The 12855-nt window shown below is 52.8% G+C and overlaps 1 protein-coding gene across 1 annotated transcript in view; it reads left to right on the forward strand.

The window, feature by feature from the left end:
• Positions 1–2040: 2040 nt before the first annotated feature.
• Positions 2041–12855, forward strand: part of DUOX1 (dual oxidase 1) — a 29337-nt gene continuing 18522 nt past the window's right edge. The window contains exons 1-14 of the mRNA XM_035728087.1: positions 2041–2151; positions 3531–3614; positions 3804–3968; positions 5255–5442; positions 5593–5794; positions 5907–6073; positions 6488–6548; positions 6682–6778; positions 8340–8430; positions 9448–9550; positions 9805–9977; positions 11140–11315; positions 11527–11645; positions 12263–12400. Coding sequence (XP_035583980.1) covers positions 2094–2151; positions 3531–3614; positions 3804–3968; positions 5255–5442; positions 5593–5794; positions 5907–6073; positions 6488–6548; positions 6682–6778; positions 8340–8430; positions 9448–9550; positions 9805–9977; positions 11140–11315; positions 11527–11645; positions 12263–12400 — 1822 coding nt within the window. The 5' untranslated portion in view covers positions 2041–2093. The remainder of the gene's footprint in view (positions 2152–3530; positions 3615–3803; positions 3969–5254; positions 5443–5592; positions 5795–5906; positions 6074–6487; positions 6549–6681; positions 6779–8339; positions 8431–9447; positions 9551–9804; positions 9978–11139; positions 11316–11526; positions 11646–12262; positions 12401–12855) is intronic.

Genomic DNA, 12855 nt, shown 5'->3' on the forward strand with positions numbered 1-12855 from the left:
CTCCGCCCCGCCCCGCCCCGCCTTAGAACCCGGCGGTGCGGTCTCTTCTTCACCGCCAGCCCCGCCCGCCCCGCGCACAGCCGCGGAGGAAGCCGGCCGGGAGCGGGCGTCGCGGACCCGCTGCGAGCCGGGAGGGAGCCAATCCGCTCTCCGGGGTCGAGGGACGCCGCGGCCACAGGTCAGACCCAGAAGGGCTTCTCCGGCCCGCGGACCTAGGCGCTCCGGGGGAGGGAGGGAGCTCCACTCGCGTGGCTTCGGTGGAGTGTGCCCCAGCTCGGCCACGCTTTCTGAGGGAAGGGGAATTCTAGCCCTGGCCCCCATGCGCCTCCGTTATTAGCCTGACGCTAAAATGGAGCCGGTTCAGGCCTATTCCTCCCCCACCCCACCACCAAATTTTCAGGTTCTTGGAGAACTGGGAGTGTTGGGTGACCTAGTTTGCTTGGGCCTAAAGGATCTCTCTGGAGTTCTTCTGACACAAGCACATGACGCCAGGGAGGGAACTTTGGGCTTTTAGACTCCAGGCTGCCCCTCCCCTCAACCTTCCCTTGGGACCAGGTTGGAATCCCTATGGCCTTGGCTTATATTTCCCCCACCCCAGGGTCATCACTGAAGGACTTCAGGCTGGAAAAGTAGCCATGTGGGGCAAGAACAAGGTAGGCCTGTGTTCTCTCCCTGGTTCTGCCGCTGCCTGGGGCTTCACTGCCCTGTCATAAGGTTATGCTTTCCACCCAAGGCTGTTAAAAAGTTACTGAACCAATGTTGTATAAATCATTGTGGTTACCTACCCGAAAGGAGTGGTTATTAAGCATACCCACATTCCTCTTCAGGTTTATCTGCACAGCCTGGCCTGAAAGCTCACTACATTTTTTTTGTGGGCTGAGTGGTCTCTGAGGCCCAGGATCCTGAAGACACAGTGGTACGGGGGAAGGGGCAAGGCATCCGAGATCAGGGAAGGACCACTGTGGCCACATAAGCACATCCATCCTTATGGCTTCAACCATTCAGGACCCTGCTCTTCACACACTATCAAAGGTCACCATCTGGACAGTCTCTGGGATGGAGTGGGTAGAGTGGCTGAGCTTTTGAGTTATGACAGGGCCTAAGGTTTTTCACTTGTTTAATGGGAGATGGCAAGTGGGGTTGAGATCACCCTCTGGGGCTCCTCCTCTGGGACTAGACAACCTGTTCAGGAGTCCTGAGGGTTTGGTTTGAGATAAGGCTTTCTCTGAGCTCCCCCTTTCTTCCACTAGATAGTTCCCCACCCCCACCCCCACCCCCCAGTTTCTATGCCGCCTTTAGAAAATCTTTACTGGCCTGAGGCACTCCCTGTGCCAGTCAGGAGTCCCAGCCTGAGTCCCCTGCTGCCTCTGTTTCCCTGTTGCCCCTGGGTGATCTGTTGGCCTGGGGAGAGAGAGCAGAAAGTTGGCACCAAGCACAGGAGTGCCTGGCGCTCCATTCTTTGATTCCACCGAGAGGAGCCACGCTCTCCCTACATCACATTTACATAACACCTGTGGCCTTTCTTGCTTTGAATTCAACCTCATTCTCACGTTTGATGTTTGATTCCAACAACCATGCTAGGAGATAGACAGTTCAGGCATGTTTACTCCCATCGCTGGAAGAGGTAACCAAGGTCCAGATCAGATAAGTGACCTGCCTAAGACCACACTCGTGGACTAGCAGCAGCTCAGTGTCCTGGCCCCCAAGCAAGGCTCTGTCCAAGGAACATACACTTTGGGAAGCTGGGCCAAAGCAAGGTTTTTCAGTTAATCTAAGAAGGTAAGTCCAGGAAGGCAGAGGTTTCTGTCTGCTTTGTTCATCACTTAACCTCCAGTTCCTAGGTCAGTGCCTGATACATAGTGGGTGCTTGTCAAGTGTTTGTTGAATGAATGAAAGATTCTTGGGAGACAGTGTGTCTCCTGCTCTCTGCTCCTCACTGTGGTGTTGGCCCAGGCCACACCTAGATTCACAGGGGCCTGCAGAGGCCCTGGCCTGACTCTTCTGAATTGCTGGGACTCATTCTTCCTGTTCTCTTTTTCTAGGGTCTCCATTTTAGGGTGTTCTAATACCTAAGCCCTATTATCATATTCATCATGGGCTTCTGCCTGGCTCTGGCATGGACACTCCTGGTTGGGTCATGGACATCCATGGGTAAGTATAGATTGAAGAAGTATAACTAGGAACAGAGGAACCCTGCTGTGTCAGCATTTCCTCTTCATTCCTTACCGTCTGGAGGCCCTTTCTCTCTCCCCTGTCTTCGCTCTTTCTTCATAATGTAAGGACCCCTGATCCCAAGTGGGAAAAGACTGATGAGGCATACAAGATAATAAAGGATCTTGTGGTCAGACTAGACCCAAAGCTGGAGGGAAGTCGCCAGTGTTTTAAAACAATATGGAAAAAAAAGAACAACACAACCAACCACCACCACTAATAAGGTCGGTCCATTCGATTTTGTCTTGTTTCTGTCAGCTTTGGACAGTCTCTTACTAGAATCTGAGGCCATTCTCCGAAGTCTGGGTCTCTGAGAAGGGAAGTAGGTTTAAGGTGCTACAAGTTAGGTTAAAAAGAGCCAGTTCCTGGGGCGCCTGGGTGGCTCAGTTGGTTAAGTGTCTGCCTTTGGCTTGGGTCATGATCCCAGGGTCCTGGGATCGAGCCCAGCTGTTCAGCAGGGAGTCTGCTCCTCCCTCTCCCTCTGCTGCTCCCCCTGATCATGCTCTCTCTCTGAAATAAATAATTTTTTTTTAAATAGCCAGTTCCTTATCATCAAGGGTGGGAGGATACAGGAAAAGGAAGCGGAGAAGACCTTTGGAATGATCTATTCTGACTGGGCAATAAGATCCCTGCAGCTTCTCCCAGGACAGAGCTGTTCCCATTCCCATTCCTTCCAGCTCTCTCTTTGCCTTGACCTTGGATTTTCCTTTTCTAGTCAGCTCTTGCCACTTATTCCCAGAAGGCATTCTCCCTTATGCTCCCTCCCAAAGGCCCTCCTCCCCCTTGTTCTGCCACCAGTTCATCTTATTTTAGAGATCACACGTATATAGGTGTGCTAGTTCCTGCCCCAAGTCCTGGATCCTTAGCTGAGTTCTCTGCTCAAACACCAGGGCCTGAGTCATTTTCCTTCTCTGACCTGCTGGTGAGCGAGTGTGCACACATGGGTGTGCACATGCACGTGGGAGTGTGGGGCAGGAGGGGAGCTCCGAGATCTTGTTCTTGGTCTGAGTGGAAAGACAATCAGGAATGGGTCTCGCTGGCTGATGAGGGTCCTTTTCTTTGTTCTGTTCTATGAAGTGAGCAGAGAGGGAGCTTTAGCCCTATAACCTTCTAGTTTGGGGAAAGGAATCTAACTGGTCATCTGATCTACTGACCAGAAGGACCCCCATTCCACCTCTGATTCTGGACCCTTCCTCTGCCCTCACTGCCTGAGTTCTTCCCTTGACAACTGAGTGCTCCCAAGAGCCATATCCTTCAGGCTTGCCTGTCCTTTCATGCCAGGACTCGCCCAGCTGCCCCTTCCCTCTGTTCTCACACAGGAGCTCAGAACCCCATTTCCTGGGAGGTACAGCGATTTGATGGGTGGTACAACAACCTAATGGAGCACAGATGGGGCAGCAAAGGTAGGTGAGGGCCAAATAGAGACAACCCCAGGGGCAGGGGTGCCCGAAGGGGCAAGGCCTGGCAGGTACCAGCAAAGGCTCATCCATTCTTAAGGTTTTAGGATCTGTGGTTTGGAGGGAAGCCTGGGAGAGAGGAGGTAAGGGAGCCCCACTGGGGATTTATCTTTGTCCCTACCCCTCCTACCCCAGGCTCTCGGCTGCAGCGCCTGGTCCCGGCCAGCTACGCGGATGGTGTGTACCAGCCCTTGAGAGAACCCCACCTGCCCAACCCGAGAAACCTTAGCAACACTGCCATGAGGGGCCCTGCAGGGCAGGCCTCCCTGCGAAACCGAACAGTGCTAGGAGTCTTCTTCGGTGAGGCCCTCAACCTCTGGGGGAGGGAGGCCAGTAGGGTCAGCTGGACACCTCTGTGTCTGAGGGGGGAGTCAGGGAGTGAGGGAGAGAAGTGATGGAGGATCTTAGAGATGCGTGTGAGAGATGGAGGGGGAGGCAATGGGATGGGGTATTCTTACCCAAAACTGGATTTGCCTCTCGGTGGATATTGAACCAAAAGACAAAACCAAGACAAGAATAGGAAGAGTTTTATTTAGAACAAGTAAAGGAAAACATGGTGAATATTTCCTAAAGCAGTGTCTTCCCAAATAATAAAACTGGGGAAGTTTTAAGGTAAGGGTACCTTACCTTAAGTGCATTCATGAAGGCACTTGTCCAATGGGGGATAAGCCTAGAATTTAGGCAAAAGTCATCTCGGAGTGACAGAGTCCAGGTCTTAATTGATGGAAGTCACATGGGCCGGCAAGGGTTGGCATCAATTTTCTGCCTTTTAATTGCTCTGATATCTCAGTGCTCAAAGGGGTTTGAATCCCGCAACGATAACTCAAGAATGTGCTTTGTGCAAGTAGGCATAAATCACAAGATGTCTGGGGCCTAAAATGACTTTGCTTAAGTCAAGAAAGCTATGTCTTGTATTTCTTTTTCTGGGGAAGAAAAAGTAGAGGGAGAAAGTCTGGTTGGGGGAGGCATAAATTTGCCCCACATTGAGCTGTTGATGGGACTGCAGGTAGAGGCAGGAGCATGACAATAATCTGGTAGGGACTTTTGGTGGGACCCTGTTCTTACTCTTTGCCCACTGTGACTCCTAGGACAGTCTCAGGGCAGGATTCTGATTTTGACAAGAGGGCTGGTGGGCGTGGGTGTCGAAATGGGGGTGCTAGGGTGGGTGGCCGGACCCCAGTGACTGTGGGTTGTTGGCTCCCAGCAGGAATGCCAGGCTCCTGCTGGCCACCCAGGGTGCCTACATTTGATTCCCAGTGTCCAGTGTTGTAGTGAGACTGGCAGGTTCTCTAGGCAGGCTGCTCCCAGCTGCATGTTGGAGCAGGTGTTCCCAGCCTGACTGCCTAGGCACACTCACCCGGCACCTCCCAGTTACCAAGGAGAAGACCAAACTGGCAATGAAAACACTTTGGACCAGGGTGTAACAAAGGATTGGGAAGGGTGGGGGAGGTCAAGACTTGGACTTGCCAAAAACGGCTGAGGAGTCTTTTGAAGCTTCAAGGGGAGTAAGGGAGGGCTAGATACCTGATGCAGAAGGGAGAATGGTCCTTAGGCAGGTCCTTGCACGCCCTCCCCACTGTGGACAGGCTACCACGTGCTCTCGGACCTGGTGAGCGTGGAGACCCCCGGCTGCCCAGCCGAGTTCCTCAACATCCACATCCCGCCCGGGGACCCGGTGTTCGATCCCGACCGGCGCGGGGACGTGGTCCTCCCCTTCCAGAGGAGCCGCTGGGACCCCGAGACCGGACAGAGCCCCAGTAATCCCCGGGACCTGGTGAGACGAGGCGGGCGGGGTCCCGGGTTCGCGGCCAGGCCAGCGCAGGGCGGGGCGGGGAGAGGCTCCCACCCCCTCGCGCACTGACACCCGCCTCCGCTACCCGACCCCCGGCTCACCCCCGGCTCACCCTCGCGGTGCCCCCTGCAGACCAACGAGGTGACGGGCTGGCTGGACGGCAGCGCCATCTATGGCTCCTCGCACTCGTGGAGCGACGCGCTGCGGAGCTTCTCCGGGGGAGAGCTGGCGTCGGGGCCCGACCCCGCCTTCCCCCGGAACGCGCAAAGCCCCCTGCTCATGTGGATGGCGCCCGACCCCACCACCGGACAGCGCGGGCCCCGGGGGCTGTACGGTGAGGCCGCGGGGCGGGGTGCGGGCTGCGGGCGGCGTGCGGGCTGCGGGCGGCAAAGTTGGTGGTCACACCGCCGCTCCTCTCCTGCCCTGCGGCCCCGCGTCGCCTGCAGCCTTCGGGGCGGAGCGAGGGAACCGCGACCCGTTCCTGCAGGCGCTGGGCCTGCTGTGGTTCCGCTACCACAACCTGTGGGCGCAGCGGCTGGCCCGCGAGCACCCGCAATGGGGGGAAGAGGAGCTGTTCCAGCACGCGCGCAAGAGGGTCATCGCCACCTACCAGGTCAGTCACGCGCCCTCTCCCCGCCCCCCCCGTCCCCACCCCGACTGCTGCGTGGGAGACTCCGCTGCCCCGCAGAGCCCTCCATCCTCGCGCAAGCAGTCCCCAGAAACACCCTTTTCCGGGAGGACACTGCTCCCCAGAACTGGAGCTAGCGTCTAGGAATGGACCCCGAAGATGAGGAGCAGGCAAAGGACCCTCACACACGAGACTTGGCCGTGGTTATTAGTCATTAGCCCACGCCCATCCCGTGTTCCTAGTGGGGGACAGGCGTCCGTACCTGTCCTGTTGGAGTTGCCTCCCTGCTGACTGCCCCTGCCTGGCCCTCACCTCCCACCTAAGCCTTCCTGGGGCTCAGACCCTCCCAGCGTGGCTGCTCCAGCGCTTGCCTCCCTTTTGCCCTCTGTTGACCCTCAGAACATCGTTTTGTATGAGTGGCTGCCCAGCTTCCTGCAGAAAACACCCCCGAAGTATGCAGGTAAGGGGATGGGGAGGGAGAATGGGAGAGCTAGCAGGAGTTTTTTGGAGGTGGGGGGAGAAAGGGTGGGGAGGGAGGGTGGGTGGTTTAAGGGCTAAATGTTACTATCCTCTCTCTTCTCCCCTTCCCCCAGGATACAACCCTTTCCTGGACCCCAGCATCTCCCCAGAGTTCCTGGTGGCCTCTGAGCAGTTCTTCTCCACCATGGTGCCTCCTGGGGTCTACATGAGGTGAGGGCAAAGCGTAAACATTTGTGTGTTGGGAGGAATGGGGATGTCATTTGAGAAAAATCTGCCCTCAGGAAAGGATTATCAGTCTGAAATGCTAATTTCCCCAGAGAACAATGAATTTGGAGGGGGAAGAACAACTGTTTAAAAAGACATCATTGTGGTTTTGAAGCACTTTATGTCCATTTTCCTACAGCTGGTGTATATATTAATCCTCCAGTTAAACACAGGCTAATTGAGGCTCAGAGGGTGAGTCACAAAGCCTGCTGGTCTGAATCTTAGGTCTTGACGCTACACTGGGGGCATTTTTAACTATAAGCACAGGACCTGGATCTTGCAAGCCTTTCTAGAGAATTATAATTAAAAAAGCGTGAGAGCTGAAGAGAAATTTTGACTCCAAAATAAGGAAAAGGGAAATTTAAACTAAAAATATACATATTTAATTAAATGTATATGGAACAAAACATGTCAGTTTATTTTTATAATTGCATTATAATTTAAAACAATTTGTAGGTTAGGGGCACCTGGTTGGCTCAGTCTGTTAAACAGCTGCCCTGAGCTCAGGTCTTGATCCCAGGGTCCTGGGATTGAGCCCTACCTCCAGCTTTCTGCTCAGTGGGGAGTCTGCTTCTCCCTCTCCCTCTACCCCTTCCCCCTGCTCGTTTGCGTGCGCATGCGCGCTCTTTGTCAAATAAATTAATAAAATCTTAAAAAAAAAACTAATTCATAGGTTAGATTTTCTTACTCTGGAACAATTTTTGGATATGCCTAATCATAGCCAAGAAATCATAGCATTTGACTTATCCATAGACAAGTAATTTCAAAAGAACAATTAAAAATCCTTTTAAAATGTTTTAACATAGGGGCGCCTGGGTGGCTCAGTTGGTTAAGCAACTGCCTTGGGCTCAGGTCATGATCCTGGAATCCCGGGATCGAGTCCCGTGTCGGGCTCCCTGCTCAGCGGGGAGCCTGCTTCTCCCTCTAACCCTCCCTGCTCTCATGTACTTTCTCGCTCTCTCAAATAAATAAATAACTCTTTAAAAAAATGTTTTAACATATATATGTATGTATATATATACATATATATACACACACACACATATATATATACACACTCACTCTTTGGGAATCAGGAGAGAAGAGGTGCTCTAAACAGAGCCCCATGCTATTTAGTAATATATACATAGAGAGATGGAGAAAGAGATGGGGGAAGGGAAGCATGTGCATGCTTTAGGCACATTTTTAAATGGTTTTTTTTTAAGACTTTATTTATTTTTTTGACAGAGAGACAGGGAGAGAGGGAACACAAGCAGAGGGAGTATGAGAGGGAGAGGCAGGCTCCCTACAGCAGGGAGCCCAATGCAGGGCTTGATCCCAGGACCCTGGGATCATGACCTGAGCTGAAGGCAGACACTTAATGACTGAGCCACTCAGGCGCCCCATGTTTTTAAATGTTTACAGTGACCTGGGCCCCTGGCTATGTACAGTCTTGGAGACCAGAGCTGATGCCTGACTTTAGGACCCCATGGCCTCAGTCATCATTCCCCTGCTCCTTGCATTTCAGAAATGCCAGTTGTCACTTCCAGGAGGTCATCAATAGGAACTCAAGTACCTCCAGAGCTCTCCGGGTCTGCAATAGCTACTGGAGCCGAAAGGTCAGGGCTGGGGGCACATATATGGGTGGATGTATGTGTGTAGTGTGTGTGTGTGTGTGTGTGTGTGTGTGTGTGTGTGTGTGTGTGTGTGTCTGAGGTGTATGAGGTGTATGATGAAGGGGGGCAGTAGGGCCTAGGCAGCCAGCTTTACATGCTCGAAAGTCAATCCTCCACCTCCACCTCAGGCCTGTGTGAGGGACAGCGAGGCCTATGAAGGTGTGGCTCTACATTCATTCCTTCCTTGTAGGTTTTTTTTTCCTCCCTTGACAGTTCTAAGTCCCCCATAGGCCTTGGAGTACCCCAGCCATCCCACCCCCCCCAAGGAAATGTCCCGATTAGACATACCTAAGGCAATGTGTGAATGTGTGTGTTGAGGGGGGAACAAGGAGGAAGGAAGAGTTCTGAGATTATCAGGGATAATCTGTCCCATCCAAACCAGGCCAGTGTGGGTAAAGAGCATTGACGAATAATTTAAAGCAAAATCTGATACTTTGTGTGGAGCATTCACAAGAGGAGAAGAGAGGTAGAAGGAAAAGGGAGAAGAGGGAAGAACAGAATCAGAGTCATAAAGCTGAATTGAAGAAGACCTCAGTATCCTCCTAATTGTTTTAATTTAATTTAACTTAATTTAATTTATCCCTAATGCCCTTTTTATTAAGGAAAAGGCACCGAGTTCAGAAAGGTCCTGTGATTTGCCCATGGTCACACAGCTGCTCACTAACAGAGCAAGGACCAAGACCTAGATGTTCTAGTGTCTTTGTTGATCATACTGTCAAGTCTCCTAAAATAGAAGTAAAGTTTTAGATCCCTTGTGTTTGTGGGGACCTGTCTCCCAGCAGCATGAGCTTTGGATGGGGACATCACTCACCCTGAGTGGGGAATCAACCTATGGAGGAGGAATGGCCTGCTGGTTTCAGAGCAAACATCAGCACTGGGTGGGCCCAGGACATGGATTGTGGTGTGGGGAGAGCCTGGCTGCTCAACCTCCAGCCCCATCTTCTCTCCCCATTCCCAAAGCATCCAAACCTACAAAGAGCTGAAGATGTGGAAGCGCTACTGCTGGGCATGGCCTCCCAGATCGCTGAGCGAGAGGACCATGTCGTGGTTGAGGATGTACTAGGTGAGGCTGAGGCTGTCCCTGAAGGCTGTGCCCTGCTGGCCCCTGGGTGGGGATTCTGTTGGAGCTCCAGTGTCAGGCCAGGAGGAGTGTCTGTGCCTGGGAGTCTGTACTCTTTCACTGCTGAGAGATGTGTTGACCATGGTTCCCTCTGTGTCATTCTGGTCCCACCTGGGGCTGGTTGGAGCCTGGGTCCTGGGATAGTGGAGCTGTGGTGGCCCTGAGCTCCCTCAAACTCTCTGCTATTTCATCCCCAGATTTCTGGCCTGGGCCCCTGAAGTTCTCTCGTACAGACCACCTGGCTGGCTGCCTGCAAAGGGGCCGGGATCTGGGCTTGCCCTCTTATACCAAGGCCAGGGCAGCCCTGGGTCTTCCTCCCATTACCAGATGGCAGGACATCAACCCTGCACTCTCCCAGAGCAACCATACCGTAAGGAGGGGTTGGGACACAGAAGGCAGGGTGGGAGGGCCCAAGGCACATTGGCCCAAGTCACATTGGCCCAAGACATGGAAGGGAGGCAGTGAGACACAAACACTAGAGACAAGTCCCTGGGGAGAAGGATGGGACTCACCCAGGTGGCTTTTCCCAGTATCATACACCAGGATGGAAGTTACCAGACCAGCAGGATTTGGCAGTATATCTTGTGACTCTGCAGATCTAGCAAATGTTTGTTGAGCATCTCTTGCATGCTAGACACTTAATAGGCATTATCTCATTTGCTCTTCCCAACAACCATCTGAGCAGGTGTAGAAGGTCCTCAACCCAGGAACAAGCTATACTTTTTTATACACTGATACTCAAGCTGCCTTTGGAGAGTCAACTGTCACACCGTGAGCTATCGCCTGGGAAAGTGGTATTGCCTGCCAGCCAACAGACTAGTTTTGGTGGCCTTAGCATCTTGGCATAGTAGCATTTCTACAATTGCATGCTTGTTTTATTGCTTTCGTCCTTACCATTTTATAAGATTGTTGGAAAGTGGAGAATTGAAAGGCTGATGAAGAAGCAATACACACATGGGGCTTGTAAACTTTATAAAATCAGTATAAAGATAGGAATCACCAGGCATACCGAAAGTAGCAAATCTTTAGCTTACCTGGGCCTCACTGGAATTAAGCTGGGCAAATGTTTGTTTACATTGCAGAGAAAAGAACAAAGTAAAGGTCAGGTAGAAAATGCTGCTCATATAATGTTGAAGTCTGTCTCCAAAAAGCAATGTATATGCAGGGATTTGATTTTTAAAAACTTTTTTAGCTCTAAGAATAGAAACCTTTTCTAATACATCATTCTACCTTTCCAACTTTTGTACTGGTTTTGACCCTCAAATTTCATACCATTTTGAGCACAAGCCACATAGGGAACTGGCTGCCCGTTTTGTTCAACTTTCTAAAATAGGTAGCTGAATCTGTGAGCGAGTTCCCATAAATGAGTTAACTTGTGTAAAGCATTTGGAGCGGTGCCTGGGGCATAATAAGTGAGTGATTGTCACTGTCATTTATCATTATCACCCCAGGGGCTGATCCCTGCGCACTACCTCTTTGCCCCAGGGTAGGTGCCAGGTCCTTGCACTCACTCATGTCCCTTCTTGGCCCAGCTGCTGGAGGCCACAGCTGCCCTGTACAACCAGGACCTGTCCCAGCTGGAGCTGCTCCCCGGGGGGCTCCTGGAGAGCCATGGGGACCCCGGGCCCCTCTTCAGCACCATCGTCCTTAACCAGTTTGTGAGGCTGCGGGATGGCGACCGCTACTGGTTTGAGAACACCAGGAATGGGTAAGGCCTGCCTGGGTCCCTTCCTCAGACTTCACCTTGGCCTGGGCCCCAGGCCCTCTGCAAGTAATGTCAGCAGCCCCATGGGCCCTTGATTCCCAGCCGGCCTCCCACACTCCTCGGCCCCTCTGGGTTTCTTTCCTCATCTGGGTTCCTGGGCCAGAGCAGGCAATTCTCTCCCAATACAGCAGCTCACCACTTCTCCCACCCCCAGGCTATTCTCTGAGGAAGAAATTGCAGAGATCAGAAACACTTCCCTACGGGATGTTCTAGTGGCTGTCACCAACAGGAACCCCAGTGCCCTGCAGCCCAATGTCTTCTTCTGGCATATGGGTGAGTGACCAGGGGGTGCTTGGAGGGGCCTGGGGTCTGGTGTCTCATCCCTCCTCATCCGTGGGCCTGGTTCAGGTGCAGTTGGGCAGTAGACTCCAAGGAGGCAGTGAGCCATGTTTCTGCCCTTGAGAACTTTGGTTCTGGGCACCAAGGTGGCCACATGTGGCTGTATAGGTCCCCTTCTGCACAACTTCAGAGGGTACCCAAGTGGGGGCAAGACTGAGACTCAGAGAGACCTAGGGAGGAAGGCTCCCATCAGCTGGGCTGAGCCTGGGGTGGGTGTGGTATCAGGAAGGTCCAGTGCAGTGAGGATAGCCTAATCCCACAGCAGTGACAAGGGAAGGGCTGTGTGTGTGTGTGTGTGTGTGTGTGTGTGTGTGTACATATGTGCGTGTGAGGGAGAGAGAGGGCTGAGGTTCATTTTTGACCCCACATGTTACCCCACTAGGCAAACACCACATTTTTGGTATACTGACAGGGGTAAGCAGCTCTCACCCCTCTGCTACCCAGAGGCCCCCCTACTCTACCCTTTCTGCCACTCTGACCTCTTCGGTGATTCTGTGCCGGAGCCTCTGGCCCGGCACGTCCCAGGACTCTAGCTTCCTCTGTCTCCCCAGGAGACCCCTGCCCGCAGCCAAGACAACTCAGCACTGAGGGCCTGCCAGCCTGTGGTCCCTCCATCATGTGGGACTATTTTGAAGGCAGTGGATTTGGCTTTGGCGTCACAATCGGGACTCTCTGCTGCTTCCCCCTGGGTAAAAGTGATGGGCAGGGTGGTGTTGGGTGAAATGCATAAGCTAAGGGGTGGCAGTGGGGTGGTTTCATCTCTAACAACTGACCATGCGGAGTACTGTTTCTTTGGGCACATGACGAAAACATCAGAGCAGGAGGGGACATGAGAAGTGTCTGACCTGCAGATAAGTCAGCTCCAGCGAAATTTGCCTTCCTGTTCTCCTGGGGTCCCTCCAGGGCCTAGGTTGGTCAGGAGTCACAAGGAATCTGTATTTCACAGTTATTTGCAGGAGCCTGGGCCTGGGAAACTGTCCAAGGCAAACCCTGCTTGAGAGCCAGTTGAGAACTAGCTTGAGACTTAGAGTTCGGCATGGCTATGTGTGAGTCCACCAGCTGCATGGCAGAGTGGGTCCAGTCTCTGGCACAAGGACTCTGGCCTTAGTCTCTGGCTGGGAAGGGAACTGAGTGATGGAAGCAG

Source organism: Zalophus californianus, chromosome 6 (assembly GCF_009762305.2).
Source record: "Zalophus californianus isolate mZalCal1 chromosome 6, mZalCal1.pri.v2, whole genome shotgun sequence".
Taxonomy (NCBI): domain Eukaryota; kingdom Metazoa; phylum Chordata; class Mammalia; order Carnivora; family Otariidae; genus Zalophus; species Zalophus californianus.